Source organism: Glycine soja, chromosome 19 (assembly GCF_004193775.1).
Source record: "Glycine soja cultivar W05 chromosome 19, ASM419377v2, whole genome shotgun sequence".
In the NCBI taxonomy this organism is placed as follows: domain Eukaryota; kingdom Viridiplantae; phylum Streptophyta; class Magnoliopsida; order Fabales; family Fabaceae; genus Glycine; species Glycine soja.
The window spans coordinates 37,015,561-37,040,102 of record NC_041020.1 but is presented as its reverse complement, the minus strand read 5'-3'; the positions used below and the strand labels follow the sequence as shown (position 1 = coordinate 37,040,102).

Sequence of the window (24,542 nt, the reverse complement as noted above, 5' to 3'; positions counted from 1 at the left end):
GTCCAAGTCTAGACCGCGGACAAATTAATCTCCATACAATAATCCGAGTGACACTCCTCACTTTGTGGCCATGGCTTCACTGAGGTGCCTCCACCCAACCCACCCTCATCTTCATCGCGGTTCAGCGCTTCTCGCCATTTCGAACCGCTGCTTCAACCATTCCTCCTTGCTGAACCGGACTCTCTCCGTAAACCCTCCTCGAACCGCTCCTCCACGCGCCATGGCCAAGCCCAGTTTCTCAACTGCCCAAGACCTAGTGGCTTCTCGTAAGTTATTCCACCGATTGAACCCTATCGCTTTTTTTCTCAAACCTCCTACCCTAATCTCTCTGTGTGTGTTTGAAGCTGGCGATTTTGAATTTGCGCAGCCTCTGAAAATTGTGGAGTATCCCGACCCGAGATTGAGGGCCAGGAATAAGCGCATAGTTGCCTTCGATGATAGTCTGAAGAAGCTTGTCCACGAAATGTTTGATGTAATGTACAAGTAAGCTTTCTCCGTGTCGAAGTGTTATCTATATGTTTGCTTTAGTTGAGTAAAATTATGGTGAACTTTTGTTGTGCTTTTTTTTGTAATGGAATTGAATTATTAATGAAATGTGGAATATACAATTTTTGTACTAGAACACATAGTTGGTTCACCTCTCTGTTCATTTTATTAGTTCTGACTCCTAGTGAGATCGTGCCATTTATTGAATTTTTGGGTTTTAGTGCGTTGTGAACATTTTGATTATAAGCTATTTTGATTTTTGAATACGGTATAAGCTAATCCAAATTAAAACTTATCCTAAACCAGACTATAAGTATATTTCAATAAATGTTGTCTTACAATACAAGAGTGGTCTTTATGTAAGCAATATCGACCATATTTAAAATTTGAGGGCATTAGGGCAGTTTGCTGATTCAAAACACTATTTTGTTTTAGGACTTTTGGCTAAAACAACCCTACAGTATAAGCTAACACAAATAAAAACTGATCATAAACCTGAATATAAGCATTTTTCAATAAATGTTTTCTTACAATACAAGAGTGGTTCTTTTGTAAGCAATATCAACCATATTTGAAATTTGAGGGCACTAGGGAAGTTTGCTGATTCCAAACAATGTATTTTGTTTTAGTACTTTTAGCTAAAACAACCCTACACTAAGATCATAGAAAAGGCCGTTTGATTTAGAAGTAGGCATGCAATATATTTTAAATTATATTGAATATAAAATAAGTTATATGAATGGATGCATTAATATTATCAATATTGTAATTGAAATAACATCTTTGCAATTTACTGAAGTGTTAACAATATTGGCTGGCTTCATTTTCCACAGAACTGATGGTATTGGTCTCTCAGCACCCCAATTAGGAATTAATGTTCAACTTATGGTGTTCAATCCAGTAGGTGAGCGTGGTGAAGGAGAGGAAATTGTTCTTGTAAACCCAAGAGTTAGCCAATACTCAAAGAAACTGACACTATTTAATGAAGGTTGCCTATCTTTCCCAGGCATCAATGCTGATGTAAAGGTCTGAAACACACAAATCCCTTGTTAAATGTAAGGTGCAACTAAAAGATTGAAGTATCTAACCAGCCTTTTTAGCATAACCATACTTCAAGGTTTGCTAAATATTGATTTTTTTCTTCCACCTATTTGGTTCTTGCTGAATGCTGAGTTCCTTGTATCATACAATCATGTTATTTTGTAAGATTGCATGATTCTGCCATTTTTAGTGGTCTGAATGAAATCATGTTCTGGAACATTTGGTGAGGTAGTCTAGGATTGGCATGATTACAAATAAAAATGGTGGTATCATGTGATTCCCTAAACCTGACCAAAAAACCAGTGGAACCCAAAGTCCATTTTTGGCTCTCCCAACCCTATTTTCTGCATTTCCCTATGAACAAAACATGTTCTCCAGCATCCTTCTTCTGCGCTTGTATTTCCCATCTGTTCTAGTGTTCCTTGTCTTCTCTAATGTGGCAGTGCTCTGTCTTTATCTGGTTCAATGCTACTGCAGGCTGGCTGAGTGTGCGGTTGGTTCCTCTGGTTCTGTTTGTTGAGTTACATTTTAGTTGGTGGAGGAAAGGCATCATGCATTCTTTGAGTTGTTTTTGGAAAGCTGAGAGACTCTTTTGTAAGGGACTGAGTCCTATGAGGGTAGCTTCCTTAGTTATTCATATAAGATTGTTCTCTGCATCAGTGTTGTATAACCAACAAATGTTCTCATTTTCAGTAGAATTCAGTATACTGAGTAACCTGCCTTCATCCGTTTGTCGGCATCTCTGGTTTGCGTTTGTTTGTCTTGCTTTTCTGGTTTGCACTCCTTTTGTCTTGTGTCTCTAGTTCCCAGTTTTCTCAATGCTTTGTTTTTTTGTTTCTTTTTTGTTTTTGATTTTGATTTCTATTATTTTCTGAATTCGCATATCTCTGTTTACTTTGTTTTTTTCTTTGGTTGTTTTTAATTATCTAGAATTCATTAATTCTATGAGGCCTTAGGTTTTATTACCCTTAAATTCATTATGCATTTGAGGAGAATATGTTTGTTAAAATATCACTGGAGGAACTTGGAAGTTGAGACTACCTGGTTTCTATAACAGTGAAAATGAAAATTACAAGTTTCTCTACTATTCTTTATTCTATATTTTGTATCATGTTTCTTTATTTATGTTTTTTAGATATTGGCTATAGTTTTCCAGTTTTGTAATTTTATGATATTAACAAATTTTTTATAGTATTAAATTAAATTCTAAAAGACATTCATATGAAATTATTATAGAGATAAGTACTTCTGGTCAAGCTAAAGAACAAGTTGATGGCACCATAACTCCATGGAATTATGTAATAAAATTAAGATGGATTGCGGTTAAAATTTTGAAATCAAATGTAATACATGTGAAGTAAATTTTATTATGTCTTGCACTTGAGTAAAGACACACTAGTTAAAAACGATAAGAAGTGGAATTAGAGTTTGTCAAAAGATAGCTCCTTCAAGACTTGCATAGTTTAAAAAGATGGACAATGAGACTACATTAAGAGTAGAGAAGTCAAAGATAAAGTCTGTCCCTTTACCTTTAGTGTTTAATGAAAGTCAAGAGAAACATTGATGTTGATCCAATACTTCAAAAGATTGTCTTTAAAGCTATTTAGGCAACCATGTCAACTCTTTCATTCATTCAATATCAAAAGAAATAAGATGACACCTCATAGGACAGAGGACCTAACATTTGTTACTTCTAGAAAATTAATTCCAAAAATAAACGTCCAGCTGTCTAATTAATTCATAATATAGACATACAACTGTCAACACCCCCCTCAAGTTGGTGCATAGATATCCAACTTGCTTAAAAGAAACTCAAAGTTGGGCCTAAACAATCTTTTTGTAAGAATGTCAGCAACTTGCTATGAAGAAGGAACAAAAGGCATGCAAATTAGGTCGGCGTCCATCTTCTCCTTTATGAAATGTTTATCAATTTCAACATGCTTGGTTCGGTCATGTTGAACAGGGTTCTGGGAGATGCTGACTGCAGCCTTGTTATCACAATACAATTTCATTGGAAGAGTCATAAGAAGCTGCAATTCTTCTAGAATCCTTTTAAGCCATAAAATCTCACAAACACCTTGGGCCCATTGCCCTATACTCAGCCTCAGCACTGCTCATGGCCACAACATCTTGTTTTTTGCTCCTCCAAGTAACCAAGTTTCCCCAAACAAATGTGCAGTAACTAGATGTTGATTTCCGATCAGTAATAGATCTTGCCCAGTCTGCATCTGTGAATACTTCAATAGTTTGCTGTCCAGTTTTTTTGAAAAACAATCCTCTGCATGGAGTACTTTTAAGGTACCAAATGTTCTTCGTGTGGTGATTGCATGAATTGACTCACTAAACTGACTGTAAAGGCTATATCTGGACGGGTATGGGATAGGTAAATTAACCTCCCCACTAATCTCTGATATCGGGTTGTGTCTACAGGGTCTCCTTTGCCTTCACTCCGAAGTTTGTGGTTGGGGTCTATTGGAGTATTTGCTGGCCTACAACCCATCATCCCAGTTTTTTTGAGTAGGTCCATAATATACTTCTGTTGAGACACCACAATCCCCTTTTTTGATCTTGCAACCTCCATTTCCAAAAAATATTTTAGGGATTCAAGGTCTTTAATCTCAAATTCACCCGCAAGAGATGTCTTCAAATTATTTATTTCTCTATAATCATCCCCAGTAATTACAATATCATCTACATAGACAATTAATGCTGCCATCTTTCCTTCAGAAGAGTGTTTCACAAACATGGTGTGATCACTCTGACACTAAGAATATCCCAGCTTCTTAATAAACTGGGCAAATCTCTCAAACCATGCTCTAGGTGACTGTTTCAAGCCATAGAGAGACTTTTGAAGCTTGCAAATCTTTTGATTGAACTGAGATTCAAAACCAGGAGGTGAGTCCATGTAGACTTCCTCCTCTAAGTCCCTATTTAAAAAGACATTCTTTACGTCAAGTTGTTGTAATGGCCAATCTAAATTTGCAGCCAATGATAAGAGGACTCTAATGGTGTTATGTTTTGCAACAGGAGCAAAAATTTCTGAGTAATCAATACCATAGGTTTGTATGAAGCCTTTGGCAACTAGCCTGGCCTTGTACCTCTCAACAGACCCATTTGCGTTATATTTGATAGTAAACACCCATTTGCATCCCACGGTTGTTTTTCCTCTTGGTAGGTCCACCACTTTCCAAGTCTGATTTTTTTCTAGAGCTCTTATCTCCTCCAAGATACTTCCTTCTACTTAGGAACCCTTAGAGCTTCCTGTATATCTCTTGGTATTTCTATTTTTTTCAGTTCACAAGTAAAAGCTCTAAAGGTAGGAGACAATTTTTCATAAGATATAAAATTAGAAATAGGATGTTTTGTACAGGACCTTACACCTTTTCTAACAGAAATAGGAAGGTCAGAATTGTCAAAAATAGGTTCAACAAGATCAGGAACAGTAAGAACAGATTCAGATTTCACAGTATTTTGAATGGGTTGAACAAAACTAGAAGGATTCTTACCTGATGGATCCTCGGATGATTGGCAATTTCGAGAATCATTTGGTTCTATTCTTTGAGGTCTTTTTTTCCTTAAGTAAACACGGTCAAAGGGTTGGATACCTTTGTTACCAACTCTAATTGTCTCATTTTCAACTTCTGGTTTTGACAATACAGTTTCTGAAATATCATTTTCATGGCTGTCTTGACTTGAGTGGTTTGATTCACCCAAATTTTTTGCTTTTCCAATGTTTGTCTCTTCTAAATTTTCTAAAAAATCCAAACTTTCTAAGAAATCTAAATTTTGTGTTTGAAAATATTGAACATCTTCCTCTTGTCTCCCCCCTTAGACGATCACTAAAAAAAAGGAGTTTTCTCAAAAAAGGTAACATTCATAGTAACAAAGGTTTTCTTGGAAGTGGGATCAAAACATTTGTATCCCTTTTGGTTGGGAGCATAGCCAACAAAAACACATTTTTTTGCTCTAGGCTCAAGTTTCCCTTGGTTCGGTTCATGAATATGTACAAAAATAGTGCACCCAAATATTTTAAGAGGTAGAGTACACGAGAGCCTGTTATTTGGAAAAACACTTGTGAAAACATATAATAGAATTCTGAAATTCAAGATTTTGCTAGGCATTCTATTTATCAAATTTGTTCCAGTGAGAATTGCTTCACCCCAAAGATATTTTGGTGCTTTATTTTGAAACAATAATGCCCTAGCTACTTCAAGAAGGTGTCTATTTTTCCGTTCTGCCACTCCATTTTGTTGTGGAGTGTCAACACAAGAGCTTTGATGAATTATGCCATTTTCAAGAAAGAACTTGCTTAAGTGCTTGTTAAAATATTCCCTTCCATTGTCAGTACGGAAAACTTTTATTTTCACTTGAAATTGTGTTTGTATCATTTGAAAAAAAGTTTTGAATATGCTTTCAACCTCAGATTTTATTTTCATCAAGTAAACCCATGTTATTCGAGTATGATCATCTATGAAGGTTATAAACCATCTTTTTCCATTTGGTGTAGGGTTCCGACAAGGTCCCCAAACGTCACTATGAATTAAGGTGAATGGACTAGATTGTTTATAATCCTTAGGGGAATAAGAGGAACGATGATGTTTTGCAAATTGACAAATTTCACAAGAAAATAAATTTGGGTTTTTATTTTTAAAGAGGTCAGGAAATAAATGCTTCAAATACTAAAAATTGGGGTGACCTAGCCGATAATGCCATAGCATTATTTCTTCATCTTCATGAATCAGAATTGAATTGAGACAATTTTTTTGGAGTTTCTCCTTAGGACCAGACTTATCTTCAAAGAGATAGAGACCATCAACCTCTTTAGAACTGCCAATCATCCTCCCCGAACTCAACTCCTGAAATTTACATGTAAAGGAATAAAAAATAGCCAAACAATTTAAGTCCTGTGTTAATTTACTTATAGACAACAAATTACATGATAAATTTGAAACATGAAGGACATTGTGAAGGGTTAAAGTTTTAGATACAGGAATAGAACCAACACCGGCTATAGTATAAAAGGTACCATTAGCTATTTTGACTTTTTGTGACCTGCACAAGGACTGTATGTGCAAAACAATTTTGAACAGTTTGTCATATGGTCAGAGGCTCCAGAATCGATGATCCATGGAGCTTTGGAATCAGGTTTGGAACTAAGGAGAGTAGCAGAGAAAGAGATACATTTTTGAGCCAAAGAAGAGGATGGAGTCACTGACATTTTTGTGGTAAAAAGTTTATACAGGTGCTCTAGTTGTTCCTTAGTGAAGAGAGATGACTCGAAGTTGCCTTTTTGCTCCACATTTTCAGCATTTGAGGTTTGGAAAGCCCGACCCTGTCCAGTTGGTTTCTTTTTTGAGTTGGGTGGTTTTCCATGGAGTTTCTAGCAGGTTTCCTTCGTGTGCCATGGTCTTCTACAATGATCACACCAAGGTTGCTTCTTTATTTCTCCTTCTGGTTCGTGTCCTCTTGCAACCAGGGCTGAATTTTTAGCTTCTTGCGTCCTTGTACCGTTAGAGTTATTTTCCTCCTGGATTCATCCCTCCTAACTTCAGAGAACACTTCTCGCATTGATGACAGTGGTTTTCTGCCCAAAATTCTGCCATGCACCTCATCCAGTTCTTGATTTAAGTCTGCTAAAAACATGTAAACTCTATCATTCTCTTCTCTCTTCTTGAACTTGGTTGCATCATTGGGATTTTCCCAATCATCCTCGTAGCACTGGTCCAGCTCTTGCCAGAGAGTAACCATGATATTGTAAAAGGTTGTGACATCCTTGTCTCCTTGTTTGGACTGCCACAACTGAGTCTCAAGCTCATAAATCTGAGAAGAGTTTTCTAGATCAGAATAGTAATTGTGGACAGCCTCCCACACATCTTTCGCAGTTGGGAGGAATAAGTATGACTTCCCAATGGAAGAGTCCATTGAGTTGATCAGCCATGCGATGATTAGTGAATTTTCTTACTTTCATCTTGGGAGAGAGGGGTCGGTCACTCCTGGTTGATAGGTATCCCCTGTCAGGTAGCCCAACTTTCCCTTGCCATCAAGGACCAGTTCCACGGATTGAGCCCATTCAACATAATTTTTACCATTCAGCTTTTGAATCACAAGCTGTAAATTGGTAGCCATGGACAGAGAATCAAATATGATAGGGGATGATACAGTTTCATTACCACCAGAATTCGTAGAAGTGGTGGAGGAATTTTCTCCAATCGCAACGTTTTTTTCCATGGCGGGATACCACAAGATCAGAGCCAAAACTCTGATACCATGTGATTTTAGGGACTGCTGGGGAGAAAAAACAATAGGAGAGGGAGAATAATTGTTGTATATTATTCAGGAATAAAAGATTTACATATATAGGCAAGGCTGGCAATTACATAATAAATGCAGAAAGGAAAGTAAATAAAAAGGGATAAGATCAAATCGGAGAGATTTGATTCTGACCCAAAATAATAATCAAATCATATCAAATCGGAATAATCTGATCTTGATCCTAATTGTTCAATCTTCTAGAAAATTAATTCCAAAAATAAACCTCCAGCTGTCTAATTAATTCTTAATATAGACATACAGCTGTCAACATTATAAGTTAATCTTTAAGCTGATTTTTTAAATTTTTGATAAAAAAACAAGGGGTGTGTCTGGTGCGTGTCAAGCTAAATGGGCCATGTCGAAGCTGAAAAACAAAATTTGGACACTGCAAAAACGTGTTTGTTGCGTGTCGGTGTTGAGGTTGTGTCGGACACCTAAACACCTCTGTCAGCCACTGTGTCCAGGTTTCATAGGTTTGCCATATTTTAATATTATTTTTATTATTTATGCTATCTTTATGGATTTTGTAGGATGTGACAATCTGTCTTACATTCCCATGACCAGCAATTTTTACTCCTCTTCCTAATTTTCATTTAAGTAGAATCTTAATGTTTGACTACTTTTTTCAAACTACTAAGTTAGAAGGCAGAAAGAAGAAACTCTGTATTCTGCAAGAAACAAATATTTAGCAGAACCGCACTCTTCTAAGGAATTGTTACATTGGTTATACTTGAGTGTTTATCGTGATGAGCTTCAATGGAAATGTGTTGCAGAGTGCTTGGTTTTCCCTTTTACCATTGTTGTGAGCTCAACTTTATTATTATGTTTTAGTATACCCAAAAGTTATGACTTCTGTGTATGTAGCTAAAGTTTTTCTTTATTGTTGCTTTCAACATGTGCTCAACTCAACTGCAGGAACATCGCCCTCTTGTCATTTGTTTCATAATTATTTACTCCTTTACTTAATTATGTGTCTCCTCATCATTGTGGTTCAGCGACCAGAATCTGTGAAGATTGATGCACGTGATATCAATGGAACAAGGTTTTCAGTCAACTTGTCTGACCTTCCTGCACGAATATTTCAGCATGAATTTGACCATCTACAAGTATGTTTTTCGACTTGGATAACTAAAGCAACTAGTATTTTAGTCTGTGCATAATACAGAATAAACATTTATATCTATATATTAAAATTCATAATAAATAAACATTTTATGAATATATTGTAATTAAAATTCATAAGAAATAAATATTTTTTTATACAAATTATATTTTAGATTTTTAAAATTTTTTACAAGGTTATTTTTAACTATTGACAATTTTTTTTATAAAAAAGCAAGATTAAAATTCAATTTAGAGATAGAGATAAAAGATGGTAGATTGAAAGAGAGACAATTTTTTTTTGGAAGGCAAAAGTATAGTATTATTAATATAGAAACATAACAGTACCAGAAGTACTGAGTATAACAAATACAAGGCACTCAAGGTGCCACCTTCCAAAACAAAACCCAACAAAAGAAGTACTGAGTATAACAAATACAAGGCACTCAAGGTGCCACCTTCCAAAACAAAACCCAACAAAAAACCCACCACGAAAGGAGATATTACAACTTAACCAAAGGACTCCGGAAGATTGGTAGACCAATGGTTAAATGGAATATTGAAACCTTTCTCTCTAGCTTTAAGCCAAGACCAAGCATGAAATAAAGCATCAACCATCACTTTGGGAGGTCCAAATGGGGTGCCCTTAAACAGGAGGGAATTCCTATGCTGCCAAATAGTAATAGTTAGAGCAATCCACCATACACACCACCTACTGTGATTCCTCTGTGCCCCAAAATCATCACATAATTGAATAAAATGTCTAGCTGGGTCATTTGAAAAAGCTCTTGTAATCCGGGTCCAACTCATGGATTCCCACCACAGCCCTATAGTCATTCTGCAATGAAAAAAGAGATGGCCAGCCTCCTCCTGGTGATTTTCACAAAGAGGACACATAGTATCCTGTAGAGCCACATTTCTCCTGAGCAAATTAGCCCTGGTAGGGAGTCTATCCCTAAACAACCTCCATGAGAACATCTCAGCCCTTGGGGAGATTTTAAGCTTCCTTAGAATCTGGAAATTCCTACTGTGCTGACCAGGGCTATTGGTAGGTATCAAGAGCCTATATGCTGACTTGGTAGAATAAATCCCAGTAGGGTCAGCTTTTCACACTATAGTATCCTGCAGCTGCTGATGAATAGAAAAAGCAGATATATCATCCATGAAAGCTATTGCTTGCTCATTCTCATGGTCAAAAAGGTTCCTTCTCCATTTAAGATCCCAGCTCCATGTATTCTGAGAAAACTTCCCCATCTTGGAGATGGGAAGGTTTTGCTATCTGCTAATCAAGAATAGTTGATTGTATTTCTGCTGAAGGCTGCATCCCTGTCCTAGCCATGAATCTTGCCAGAACCTTACCTTATCCCCACATCCAACCCTCCAGGTCATATTCTGGTGGATAATGTGAAAATCTGGCTGATGATAAAGCTTTCTAAGGTCCTTCCACCAATGGGAGTGCCAACCTTTATCTCTACCATTCTGCAAATCTGACAATCCTCCATATTTGGAGGTTAGAAGTCTGGCCCAAAGCTGCTTGTGATTGGAAGCTAAGTCCCAGATCCATCTTCCCCTTAAGGCTGCATTGAATTTGGACAGGTCTTTGATCCCCAATCCCCCATCAATCTTCGGAGTACATATGTCAGCCCACTTTACCCAAGAAATTCTGTTATGGTGTTGATTTCCCCCCCACATGAATTTCCTTTGAAGAGACACCAGTTTATCTACTATTCTTTGAGGAATCTTGAAGAAAGATAAAAGATATATAGGAAGTGCATTCAGGACAGATTTTATCAAGGTGACCTTGCCACCCATAGATAGAATTTTCTGATTCCACTTTGAGAGCTTAGCTTCAAACTTGTTGATCAAAGGCTCCCAAACCATCCTGCTGGAGGCTTTAACAGCAATAGGCATGCCCAAGTAATGGAAAGGGATGTCCAACTGTCTACAGTTCAGGAATTGGGCTGCTTCATGAGCCCAATTGGTCTGAAACCCGACAACCCCAAACTGGCTTTTTGCATAATTAATCCTCAAACCCGAAACCATTTCAAAGCCCCTAAGCATGGACTTCAACACAAGAATATTATCCCAAGAAGCCTCTCCAACAAAGACTGTGTCGTCAGCATATTGCAATATGTTTATAGGCACATTTTGCTTCCCAACCAAGAAGCTTCTATATAGGTTTTTATTCAAAGCCTCTCTCATCATGCCAGTAAGGCCCTCAGCCACTATATTAAAAAGCATAGGAGCCAAAGGGTCTCCTTGTCTCAGTCCTCTAGAGGGGACTAGTTCCTTTGTAGGGCTCCCATTTACTAAAATTGAGATAGTAGCTGAGTGAAGACAAGCAGAAATCCACTTTCTCCATTTAAGGCAGAAAGAGAGACAATTAAGCATGTCAAATATATAAATAAAGATAAAGGATGATACTTTGAGATGATTGAGACTTGTAAGAGAATATGTTTTGCTAGTTGCGTGAGTAGTGTGTGAAATGCTTCTGGTGTTGGCGGTCCTACCTCAAACGGAGGTGGTCATTGGGACAATCAGATTGATGGCGATTTTTTTGTACAGCGAAAATGATTTTATCAGGCCCACAGGATGTGAGCTTCTGATAAAAAGATAATCGGAAAAAGATTTTCCCACTCTTAATTTCAAAATTTGCTGATATCCGTTGGGAATTGATTCCTCCCAAATGGGAGTCGATTCCTTGTGAGAAATCTTTGCTCAAAAATGGATTCCTTTATTTATTAATTGATTCCTTTGCGTTGGAATTGATTCCAGCAATGTGGAAATTGATTCCTTTTCCCTCATTTAGTTTTTGCGAAATTTCTTTTTGAAAAACCTTGTGCTCATATTTTAAACATCAAAATCAGTTTTTACTTATTAAATTTTTACCTTTAGAAAACCTGATTTTAAATTTATTCAGTCAGTTTGATCTCGAGTCAGGCTCAGCTAGAACTATAAAGTGTAACATAAAATGCCCAAGTCACTCTTGTCTAATTTATTCAGTCAGTTTGCTCTTATACCTAAGATAAAGGATCCCCAGGTTATTAGTGACTTTAGGCCTATTTCCCTCATAGGCTGCATATATAAAGTTATTGCTAAAATGCTGGCTAATAGGATGAGAAAGATCATGCCTCAGCTTATTGATGAAAGGCAGTCAGCATTTGTTAAAGGGAGACAGCTGCTGCATGGAGTCTTGGTGGCTAATGAAGTGGTTGAGGAGGCTAGGAGGTCTAAGAGATCCTGCATGGTTTTCAAAGTGGACTTTGAGAAGGCCTATGATTCTGTTTCTTGGCAATTTCTTCTCTATATGCTCAGAAGAATGGGTTTCCATGAGAGGTGGATAAGGTGGATCAGGGGTTGTCTCACTTCAGCTTCTGTCTGTCCTTGTGAATGGCAGCCCTACTGCTGAATTCAAACCTCAAAGAGGGTTGAGACAAGGGGATCCTTTGGCTCCTCTTTTATTTGATTTAGTGGCTAAAGGCTTGACAGGTCTCATGAGGGAAACAATATCAAATCAATGCTTTTCAAGCTTTTTGGTGGGGAGCAATAAGGTGCCTGCGGATGTTCTTCGATACGCTGATGATACGATATTCTTTGGAGAAGCATCTATGGCAAATGTCAAAACTGTGAAGGTTATTCTCAGGAGGTTATCTCAACTGTGCTTTGCTGCAATTTCCTTTCTGTTATTTAGGACTTCCGATTGGTGTCAATCCCAAAAGAAAGGTGGTGTGGGATCCTATAATTAGGAAATTTGAGAATAGGCTGAACAGGTGGAATAAGAGAAATATATCCATGGCTGGTAGACTCACTCTTATTAATGCTGTCTTAACAGCATTACCTTTGTTCTACTTATCTTTTTTCAGGGCCCCTAAAACAGTGACTAATAGGTTATCTTCCATTCAAAGACAATTTCTGTGGGGAGGTAACCAAGAAGGAAAGAAGATTGCATGGGTATCTTGGTCACAATGCTGTGTTTCTAGAGATGTGGGAGATTTGGGGATCAAAGATCTTAGAATTCTAAATAATTCTTTGCTAATCAAGTGGAAATGGCTGATGTTTCACCAACCACACCAGCTGTGAAATAGGATTTTGATCTCTAAATATAAAGGGTGGAGAGGATTGGATCAGGGGCCTCAAAAACATCATTTTTCTACCTGGTGGGCTGACCTAAAGGCACTTAATCAACATCAAAAGCATGAATGCTGCTTCTAAACAATTCTGCTGGAAGATGGGCAGGGGTGACCAAATCCTGTTCTGGGAAGATGCTTGGGCTGAGGATGGAATTCCCCTCAAAGATCAATTTCCAGATTTATATTCAATTTCCTCTCAAAGAAATCACAGAGTGGCTGATATGGGATCCTTCTCTGAAAATGGGTGGGAATGGAATCTTCTATGGAGAATAAACCTGTTTGATTATGAGATGGGAATTGCTTCCAATTTCATTGATCAAATTTCAATGATCAGGTTAAATAGCAACTTGAATGACACCTGGGTTTGGAGAGCTGACATTAATGGAATCTTTTCTACTAAATCTGCCTATCAAGTTTTAAAAGAGGAGCAGGCTTCTGAAGTCCAGCACTTGGCATTCCAGCAACTATGGGATATTAAAATCCCCCCGAGAGCCTTGTCCTTTGCCTGGAGGTTGTTATGGGATAGACTTCCTACTAAGGATAACCTAGCGAAGAGGCAAATTCAAACTGACAGTGACTTATGCCCTTTCTGCCACAGCAAACCTGAGTCTGCTTCCCATTTGTTCTTCACTTGTGACAAAATTCAGCCCCTGTGGTGGGAATTCTTATCCTGGGTAAAGGAAGACAGAATCATCCATTGTAGACCAATGGATAATTTTCTCCAACATTCACCTACTGCAGGAACACAGGCTATTGCTAGAAGATAGAAAATCTGGTGGTTGGCAGCTACAAACTCAATCTGAAAACTCAGGAATGATATCATCTTTCAGAATCAATCCTTCGATATCTCTAAATTGGCAGATAGCATTCTTTTCGTTATGTGGACCTGGCTGAAGGGGTGGGAAAAGGATTTCACTGTCCCTTTTTCCCAGTGGTCCTCAGCAATGTCTTTAGCATTTATCTAATGCTACTAAGAAGGGCAGGTTTTGTGTGTTGTATTGTGATGGTTGTCTGTATGGCTAAATTTCAGAAGTCAATTCTTCATTGTAACCTGTAGTACCACTGGTACTTTTAATTATAAATATAAATTATCTTTGCAGTTCAAAAAAAAACTCTTGTCTAATTTTCTTGTCGTTTGCTTTTTCTTCATCCAAACCTTTTGAACCTAGGCAGCAAGAGGTCTTGTTCAACATGTGCTATTAAGAGTGTGTTTGTTCAAGATTTTTTCCTTAAAAAGATCACATTTGAAATATGCTAACTTGTTTGGGTAAGCATTTAAGGAAATCAGAATATAAAAAAAATATTTTAGGATTTAGGAATCTATAATGATAGGTTTTGAAAAAATCTCTAAAAACATTCACATTTTTGAACATTAAATCACTTTTTTCCCCTAAAAAGCTTAAAAAATGTGCCCTAAACTACTTTGTATATTTTCATGTATAAATGAGACCTGATGTGTACAGTGATACTCATTAAAAAAAAAGGGGTTCTCACTCTACATGTGTGACACTTGTGGTGTTACTGAACCTGTTATAAGCCCACATTATTACTGTAAATACACATTTGGGGTTCACTAAGTGCATCCCATTAGTCATCAACCTTCTCTCCCTTCTCTTCTATGGATTTCTTCACTTGATTGTATGGCTAAGTTTGTTAATATCCAAACTTTTTTAACTAATTTCATGTTACGATCTGATGGTAATTGCCCATATGCTTATGTATAATTGTTGTGTCTGCAGGGAATTCTTTTCTTTGAGAGAATGACTGAAGAAGTTCTTGATGGTATTTGTGGACAGTTACAGGTTAGGAAAAACTCTCGCTGTTTTGTCACTCTGTCACTTGTGTACTTTCCTTGACTTGAGAAATACATAACGAGGAAAACATTTATTTCATCACATAAATTAGCTAGGCGGAGTTGGTGTGAGGTTTACAGTTATGTTATGTCATGCACTTACTATATGGTGGAGGTGACTGAGCTTCAGTAATCAAAACTAAAAATCTAATTTCTACTTGGGGTACTGTTTTACCTTTTTTTATTTTTGCTTCAATAACTTTTTGGTCTCTGTGGTCAAATAACAATGTTAAATGATGACGTTGAGAGTTCATTGACTTGTCATGTCATCAAGGAGTCTAACAGGGCAGTCATGTGTAATTATTTTTTAGTAAACTATGTAAATCTTCATGTGATCAAAATAATTGATGACGTCGAACTGCGGTGCCAAACTCCGTTGTGATGTAGCTAGTCAATGAGCTGCCATAGTCGCTGTTATGTCATCAATTATCACTATTACTTGACAACAGACTAAAATAAAAAGATTAAAGCTTTAAAAGACTTGAACAAAAACAAGAAACTTTAATGGACTAAAATCAAAAACACCCTATTTGACAGGGACCCAAAGTTTATTTACCCTTTTATTTTTTATTTTAGAAAAACCTTCATGGTAGAGGGTGAGCCTTGGCAAAACTGTTAGGCTATTACCTTGTGACCTGGACGTCACAGGTTCAAATCTTGGAAATAGGATTCTACTTGACTGCATGCATCTACCCTCCCTAAACCCCACTAGGTGGGTGTTAGGCAAGAGGAATCATCTACCGTAGCTAAGCCGTTGATACGGTACAGGAGGAAGAATAAGATGAGGAGTGACCGTTAGGTTGTTGGGAGTTAGTTAGACTCTGTCAGTTGTCAACTGCTCGCAGGTTTGTTAGTAGTTTTGAATATATAGCAGCTTTCTTGAGATGGAGGGGAAAAAAGGGAGGAATTGATTGTATTGAGAGAACTTGAGAAGTGTCTCAGTGTTGTAAGGGAAGAGAGTGTTCTTCCTTGTGTAAAGAAAGAACTATCAATAACAGTGAATCCGTTATCTCTGCGTGTACTGTCTTGTGTTGGTTCTTGTGTGTGTCTGTTCTACCTCTAGTTGTACTTAGTAAAGTAGAGAATATTCCTAACAACTGGTCCGATTTGTTGAAGAAAGAATCTTGGATCGTGACGAGGCTCGATTCATTGCGCTGGAATCTTCGGCTGCAGCATTGAAAACAACAACTAGCGAATTGAAGGCGATGCCCATTGAGTTACAGAAATCGTCCAAAAAACAAGTTGAGGTGATTGCAAAGGTGTCAAAACAGTGTGACGACATTAAAGATTTGCGCAAGATGATGAAGATGCTCATGGAATAGAAAGACATCATGTATAATGATGCCAATAATGCATCTATGGAGCAGAATAGTGGGTTGGAGGATGAGGAGTTCGCGACGGAATTGGAGCCTTTATCAAAATTAGAGGATGAAGCGAGCGAGTCTGAGACAGATTCAATACTGAATTCATCACGCCATTATTCCATTATTGGGCGAAAGGGGTGAAAATGCCAATGTTTGAAGGAGAGAATCCATTAGGTTGGGTCGCGTGTGTGAAGTTTTTTGCCGTGCAACATGTCCAACAGAGCGCAAAAGTGAGATTGGCCTTTATCACCATGGAAGAAAACACCTTGCACCGGTTCCAGTATTGGAGGCATAAGACGAAGCGGAAAAGTTGGTCTATTTTCAAGGCAATGCTGATTAAAGTGCTATGGTGGTACCGGAAAGGGAGATACTTATGAACGTTTGGCAACGTTGCGCTAAACGGGGACCATGACTGAATTCATTGAGTAATTCGAGGTGTTGGTGGCTCAAGTCTCCGGTACAAAGGAAGCGCAATTGAGAGAACATTTTTTGGTGGGACTTTGCAAGGAGATCCGCACAAAAATTCGTCCCCGCAAACCGAAGGATCTGTCAACTCCATGGGAGTTGACGGATGATTTCGAGGAAGCTGAAAAAGAAGGGAATCTAGTGGTCGAGTTGCATAGTCTTGGGTTTCATTTTCAACACAAGGGAGGAATGTGGATACATAGTGTTGGAGGATCCGTAACGAACACCTTTCACAACACCCAACATCATAATCGAACTCTAAGAGGGGATGCGCATAGCTCTTCGAATGTAATGGCTGCAAATCAGAGTGAGTCTACGAGCTCGGGATCACGGAATAGGGGAGTCTGAAACTTGCCCTACCAGGAGTAGCTTCGCTGTTGTGAAGCAAAACTTTGTTATCATTGTGGAGGACCATGTTGCTAGTCACAAGTGCTTTGAAGAAAACCTCAGGTTGCTTATTTTGGCCGGGGATGAATGGATTAATAATGAAGAGGAGATTATAAGATTGGAAGGGGAGCTTGAGAATACAGGAGAAACAGAGGTGGAGTGCCAATGGATGGACTTATTCGTTTGCTCAACTGGTGGATTTACTCAACCACAAACAATGAAATTGGAAGGGTTGATTCAGGGTAAAAGAGTGTTGATTTTGATTGATAGTGGTGTTTGCCACAACTTTATTTCTCAAGAATTAGTGCAGCAACTGGGTTTGAAAGTGCAATATGAAGGTTCTATTGTAGAACAAAAAACAAGTGCAAGGGGTACTGGATGGATTTCCTAGTGTATTTGCTGAAAGGAAAGGACTACCTCCACCTTAGGCAGTCGATCATGCCATCCCTATCAGAACAGGAACTGATCTAATCAATGTTAGGCCTTATAGATACCCTTATCTACAGAAAAATGAAATTGAAAAGCAAGTCAGTGGGATGCTTGAGGCTGGAATTATAAGGCCTAACTCGAGCCCTATGATTTTGGTTAAAAAGAAAGATGGAAGTTGGCGATTTTGCACTAACTACAGGGCTTTAAATAAGGAGACTATCCCTGACAAGTTTCCCATTGAGGAGTTACTAGATGAACTAAAGGGAATTTGTTTTGGTTTTCTTCGATGACATATTGATATATAGCGCATCATGGGAACCTAAAAAGTCTAGAGAGAGAATGAGTAGAGAGAGAAACACTGGATGGGAGAGAGAGAGGTTTAGAGGTTAGGCAGCTGAGAGAGTGAGCTTCAGGGAGGACCTTCGACGGGCCTATGCAGGAAACAGGGAAAGACACCAGCAACATTACGTTCGTTCAAATTGGAGGGATCACAAGGACATATCATCCTTCTACTTCACACGTTTTTCTGATGAAATCACTGAGAAGGAGCTGTGGCACCATTGATCTTCATACCCAATCGAAGAAACTACAATGGAAGAAGGTACGGTTTTGCTAGATTCAAGGGGTGAACGACGCTCACTACCTAGCAAGGCAGTTGGACAAGATCGTCATTGGCGAGATGAAATTATATGTTAACATTCCAAAGTATGGAAGGGAGATGCCAAGAAAGATAGCTTCAGGAATCAAACCACAGGGGCATGAGGAGAGTAAAGAAAAAGAAGTTGATTGAGCCAGACAACCACACCACCAAACAAATCCAGCTTCATACGCGGCGGTGCTGACAAGAAATACAAGGAATCCAGGGTAAAGGTTGCCTCCCAACAACCAACCCCAAAGCCGCGAAATTTTATTATCCTCGGTTCACCTTGACATAGGACCAGAAGACAAGAAATGGCTGAATGAGGTGTGGGTAGGGCGTTTAAAAAATCCTTCCATGTTCGAAAGAATGGAGAACGACCTACTGTGGGAGATAGGATTGGACATAACACCCAAGTACATAGGAAATGACTTAGTTTTGCTACTTGGCCTTACTGGCGCTAGAGCAAAACAAATGATGAACGGTGGAAAAGATGGAGGCGCTTCAATGTTCCACTCACTGGAGAAATGGAGCCCGAGTCTACGCACAGGATTCAGACTAAACCTGGGTTCAATGTTGGGGTATTCCGCTTCTAGCTTGGGATACGAAACACATATGGAAGATAGTGGTTGCCATGGGAGAGATAGTGGACGTGGACGATGATGTCGAGGAAAAATAGAGGCTGGACAGAGCAAGGGTGCTCATTAAGACTCCATGGAGGCCTACAATCCAGCATATTGTTAACGTCCACATCGGCGGCGAAATTTTCAAAGTGCGCGTAGGGGAGGAATGCGGTTGCGACACCCACGACTGCCATAGAAGACGATGTAGCTTCATGGGATCGTCGAATGAGATCAATTTCGAGGAAAGCTACCTCGACAATCTCACTCTGAGAACGACAGACATGATGGTGAACGAAGGTGAGCTGCTTGACCTGGTGGCGTCGGAATCGCGAACTGAACCATGTAGGACCACCAGCAGTCCCATTGCCGGTAACGAGGACCACGAGATCATCTCATTAACCAGCGGTAAAAGCGAGCACGACTATCCACTGGGTAAAGGAATTATCCCGCGGACGATAGACAGAAGGCAAAAAACTATCGATCCGACGGCGCGTCAGAGTAGAGAGACAACGTCTACCTACCCAGACGCTGTTGTACCCAAACAGGGGGAGTCTCAGTACGTCGGGACCACCACCCATGCAGCAGGGGAGCAACCAAGACATGAAAATGGCAACCAAGAAAAGGGAGAGAGCAGTGACGCGACAGGGGCACAACTTTTATTTGAAAAAACAGCATCAGCATGTGACACTTGGATGGCTGAAGGATGTTTAAATAAAGGGATGGGCTTTTCTATTCACACCCCAAATGCGAAAATAGAACACTTGGGCTTCAGTCCACAAAATAAAACAGGGGATTCTAATAGTACATGGCAGGTTTATTCAAGACATAGGAGGTACCATAAGAAATCACAAATGGGCTACTCACATTGCTACAGTGACAGAAACAGAAATGAGCAGTCTACATAACCAACACCTACCGGACATGGCACAAGTTGGGAATGTTCTTAATGACATCATTGTCCCCGGGAGAGAATCAGTACCACAGAAGGAAGGTGACGACGTAACCTCAGAGAACCATCAGATTTAGGAGGCAACTAATATTTGGAGCATGGCCAAACAACTGGGGGCTACAGGAGGGTTTGAACAGGATGAAATCATTGAAAAAATAAAGTCTATGGTAGAAAGAGACATGAATGAAGCAAATAGGTTGGGAAATAGAAGCAATACTCCATGAATATTGTCTCACACAACGTCAGAGGATTAGGGAGGGGGGGTAAAATCGGCAACAATTAGAAGATTGAGCAAGAAGGAGAATGCAGACATGATCTATTTTCAGGAGACAAAGAAAGAAACAATTGACTAATCCATGTGTCAAGCACTGTGGGGGGATTTTGAAGTTAGTTGGGAGATGCAACCTGCTACTAATACAGCAGGAGACATTTTATGTCTGTGGAGTGAAAAAACCTTCAAGTTACAAAGGAAAGTCATTGGCAATGGATTTATTCTCTTAGTAGGGGAATGGCTTAAGGAGGCACAACAAATCAATTTAGTTACCATCTATTCACCATGTGACATTCAAAATAAGAGAACATTATGGTATAATGTAAAGCAGCTGAAAGATTCAATCTATGGGGACTATGGTGCATTCTAGGTGATTTCAACAACATTAGAGACCCAACGTAAAGGTTTGGCACATGTCAAAAGGGATTAGGGGATATTAGCATAAAAGAGTTCAATGATTGGATAGACGATTTGGAGGCTGTTGAGGTACCATGGTTGGAAAGAAAATTCACTTGGTTCAGACCCAATGGTGCTTTTAGGAGTAACCTGGACAAATTCTTGGTATCTCCTGAATGGCTTGGTAAATGGCCTGGAAGTACTCAACTTACATTGGAGAGGAACTTCTCAGATCATTGTCCAATCTTGCTACGGTCTAAGTTTGTAGATTGGGGTCCTAAACCTTTTAGGATTCTATATTGTTGGCTATTGGACAACTCTTTCAAGGTAACTGTTCACCAATGCTGGATCTCCAATCAGCAATCGAGGTGGGGAGGTTACTTGCTCAAAGAAAAAATAAAGAGACTCAAAGAAAGGCTGAAGATTTGGAATAAGGAACAATTTGGAGATACTTTCAAGAAGGTCAAGAAGATTGAGGCTGACTTAAAGAAAATGTAGGAGGACACAATTCATAGACAGCTATCTCCCCAATAAGTGCTGACAAGGAAACAATTACAGGAAGCACTATGGGTAGCTGCTCAAGCTCATGAATCTCTATTGAGGCAGAAGGCGAGGTCAAGATGGATCAAGGAAGGTGACTGCAACTCACTTTACTTTCATTTGCTGATGAATGCTAACCGCGGGAATAACTCCTTAAAAGGAGTCATGATTGATGGAACATGGACTGATGAACCACATAGAGTGAAGGAGGAAGTTAGATCATTTTTCTCACAAAGATTTCAAGAACCAGACTATCACAGACCCCGACTTGCAGTGGGAGAACATCAGATTGAGGAAGAATTGCCAAAGGAACTACAAGCTGAAGAACAAGGGATACAACCGGAACAAGTACTGGTAACAAGAATGTTTGGTTCAGCAGGAGCAAAAATTCCGCAAGTATTCATCAAGTGGAAAGGACAGCATGCTGAAGGAGCAACCTTGGAGGACAGATCAAATATGATGCAACAATTCCCTGCTTTCAACCTTGAGGACAAGGTTCTTTTCCTGGGGGGTTATTGTTAGGCAAGAGGAATCATCTACTGTAGCTAAGTCGTTGTTACAATACAGTAGGAAGAATAAGATGAGAAGGAGTGACAGTTAGGTTCTGGCAGGTTAGTTAGTAGTTTTGAATATATAGCAGCTTTTCTAAGGAGGGGGAAAATGGGAGAAATTGATTGTATTGAGAGAACCTGAGAAGTGTCTTAGTGTTGTAAGGGAAGAGAGCTCTTCCTTGTGTAAAGAGAGAAAGAACTATCAATAACAGTGAATCTTTTATCTCTGCGTGTACTGTCTTGTGTTGGTTCTTGTGTGCGTCTGTCCTACCTCTAGTTGCAGTTAGTAAAGTAGAGAAGATTCCTAACGGGAGGCTCATGCACTAGGCTTATCTTTTTTCGAAAAGCATTGGGGCAAATTCTTGCGTTACAAAAGTTTATTGTCATAAATTAGGAATAAATATTGCACTTGGAACTTGGAAGAACAGTGTTGCTTAATTTTCCATGTTTGCAATTTCCTTAGTGCATACACAAATGCAAAGGCATAATCATCTAGAATCTAGATGACATGAAAAGGAAAAATTGTGTTTTGTTGTTTCCCTTAATAAATGGAGAAATTCATTAAGACAACATATATATAATATATAAAACCTAAGATGTGAGCTTTGAAATTGCCATCTCAACAGCTGCATAGGCAAATTTTTAACATTTCTCCCACTTTTGTTAAGTGTATTTTTCAACTTCTAAGTTTAGTCCTTTATTTTTATCTTTTCTGAATTTGTTCCTTTATCTCTTCTTTTAGTTTCTATTTGGTCCTTTGGTTTTAGTGAAGTAAGAGTGACACAAACTAATCATTGAAGACAATTTATCACATTTCTAATTGTTTATTTCATCTGTCGGACAATATGGAGATCTATCATGCCTACATTGAGTACACAGAAATTGAATTCTGGAGAAAGAATGTTAATAAACGTTCTGGTAAAATTATTACAGGCCCTAGAAACAAAGTACGAGGGAATGACTGGACTCCCAAGCCCTGAAAAGATAGAAAACCGCAGGAGGAGAAAGGTCGCTGTTGGTTTTGGGAAACGATGATCTTCAAGGTCTTTGTGATGATAAATTTTATTTTTTTCCATTCTCATTGATATTTAGTATTTACATTGAATTGAAAACTGCTTCTTGCTTAATTTGCAGGTCAATATTAGGCATAATACTGAATGCACACTTGACAGACATTTCAAGTTTGAACTTCATAAAAAGATGAAGCATAGATTACAGGTACTGCATATGGTTGGTTATGCTGGAGATGTATCATTTATATGTATATAGAAAATGAGCTAGTGACTCTGATTATCATTATACTTAATCGAGTTTTCTCTGGGTGGACTTCCTTGTCTAGGTGCAATTGTTTATGAATAGTCATTGGAAGGCATCTCTATTGTATCCATGCCATTGAGTTGTTCATGTTGCCCTGAAGGGAACAACTGTCTTGAAGGGCTATAATAATATTTGGGCGGGCGTGTAAAAAACAAATTAGTTATAAATTATTAACTTTTTTTTTATTATAAATTATCTTGCGATAAATTACTTACGGATTACTTGTTAATATTTTTGTAGTTAATTGTAATTCATAATATTAATCATATTTTGATGGTAAGGATTAAAAGAGAATCAAAATATAAACTATAAGATTAAAAATATTACTTTCAAATTATAAGGACTAAAAGATAATTAAAATATAAATTATAAAAACTAAAAAAATCAATTTTAAACTAAAAAGGATTAAAATTATGAAACTATAGAAACAAATGAGTAATAAATGTATTATAAAAAATATAACTAAATTTATAAAAAAACATTAAAAATGATTTTTTAAAAATATTTTTAGGTTATACGGATTAACAATCCGTATGCTTGTTACGAATTGCTAATCCATAAGTTTTATATGGATTACAAACCGATTAATATAGATCAAAGTTGTAGAAAAAAAATGTATTTTCGTTGTTACACCGCAACACCAATCACCACGACAATCACAAACTACCAATGAAAGAGGAGTTCAACCAAATTAGACACAATAATGAAGGAGGAGCTCTACCACCAATCATGACAATGAATGGTGTATCAAGAATAAAAAGGAAGAAGAGAAGTTAGCATTGATAGTTTTGGACATTTAAAGAAAGTGTTAAACAAGATATTATTATATAAACTTTGAAAAAAAAACTAAATATTAAGTTATACCAAATATTTATCATTGAAATTTACTTTAATAGATTTTAGACTTTTTTATAAAATAAATAATTAATGTCATTTTTTATTACAAAATCATCTAAATTATATTTCTCTCTCAATTTTTTTTGTCGGGTTCATTTCTGTTTGTAAAAACTAAGAATGATTTTGTGTTAAAAAATACTTGAGATTTGACAATTTTTGAATTGAAATTGTTGTTGATGATAACGAGAAAGGACATAAATAATATTATAACCATTTGAAGGAGAATTAAACCTATCAAATTAAAAAATATAATCATCCTTTCAAACTTTCCCTTTGAATGAAATATTTGTGATTTTTTAAAACTGTGTTTTGCTAAAGGTAGCAAAAAGTTTTAAACTTCACAAACACATTATTCAACTCTCTCGTATTATGTTTATTTTATTTCATAATTATATTGTAATTTATATGTTTAAAAGTTTTTATTTATTATAAATTTTAGTTTATAAAAAAAATATTTATTTTGTACAATGGACATATTTTTATGCATAAAAAATATTTTATTTTATTAATATTTATGTCTATATTATAAATTAAAATGTCCAATTTTTCTTAAAAAAAATCTCTCACTTTCTTTCTCTCATAGTTAAACATTTTTAATATTTTCTTTTTATAAATATACATTTCTCATACTATTTCTATAATTAGAAAAAAATATTTATTAAATTCATTACATTTATTTTATATACCTTTTTTAATCACATATTGTTCTAGTATGTCAAAAAAGTCAATATTGATAAGTACTTAGGGTTAATGATATTTTATAAACACCCTTTATCTCTTAACTCATTTAGACA

At 37.5% G+C, this 24,542-nt stretch overlaps 1 protein-coding gene across 3 annotated transcripts; it reads left to right on the top strand.

Annotated features, from left to right (window-relative positions):
* On the top strand, positions 1-23,117 carry LOC114398262 (peptide deformylase 1B, chloroplastic-like). Of its 3 annotated transcripts, XR_003663529.1 has the most exons (8): positions 2-266; positions 345-483; positions 1,320-1,512; positions 8,835-8,945; positions 14,810-14,872; positions 22,468-22,577; positions 22,669-22,752; positions 22,874-23,117. XR_003663529.1 is itself a non-coding variant. In XM_028360442.1 (7 exons), exons 1-6 carry the CDS (start codon positions 71-73, stop codon positions 22,567-22,569), a joined length of 804 nt encoding a protein of 267 aa, XP_028216243.1. In that variant the 5' UTR covers positions 2-70; the 3' UTR covers positions 22,570-22,577; positions 22,669-23,058. The 3 variants fall into 3 exon arrangements, 2 of the variants coding, with proteins under 2 accessions (XP_028216244.1, XP_028216243.1); XM_028360442.1 differs by having other exon boundaries at positions 22,669-23,058; XM_028360443.1 differs by lacking the exon at positions 8,835-8,945 and having other exon boundaries at positions 1-266; positions 22,669-23,043.
* Positions 23,118-24,542: the final 1,425 nt, after the last annotated feature.

Bases quoted from the DNA above. Each gene is read 5' to 3' on its own strand.
- LOC114398262 (XM_028360442.1), top strand. From the start codon at position 71: ATGGCTTCACTGAGGTGCCTCCACCCAACCCACCCTCATCTTCATCGC. The intron at 267-344 runs GTAAGTTATTCC...GTGTGTTTGAAG, and splicing joins CCAAGACCTAGTGGCTTCTC to CTGGCGATTTTGAATTTGCG. The intron at 484-1,319 runs GTAAGCTTTCTC...CATTTTCCACAG, and splicing joins ATGTTTGATGTAATGTACAA to AACTGATGGTATTGGTCTCT.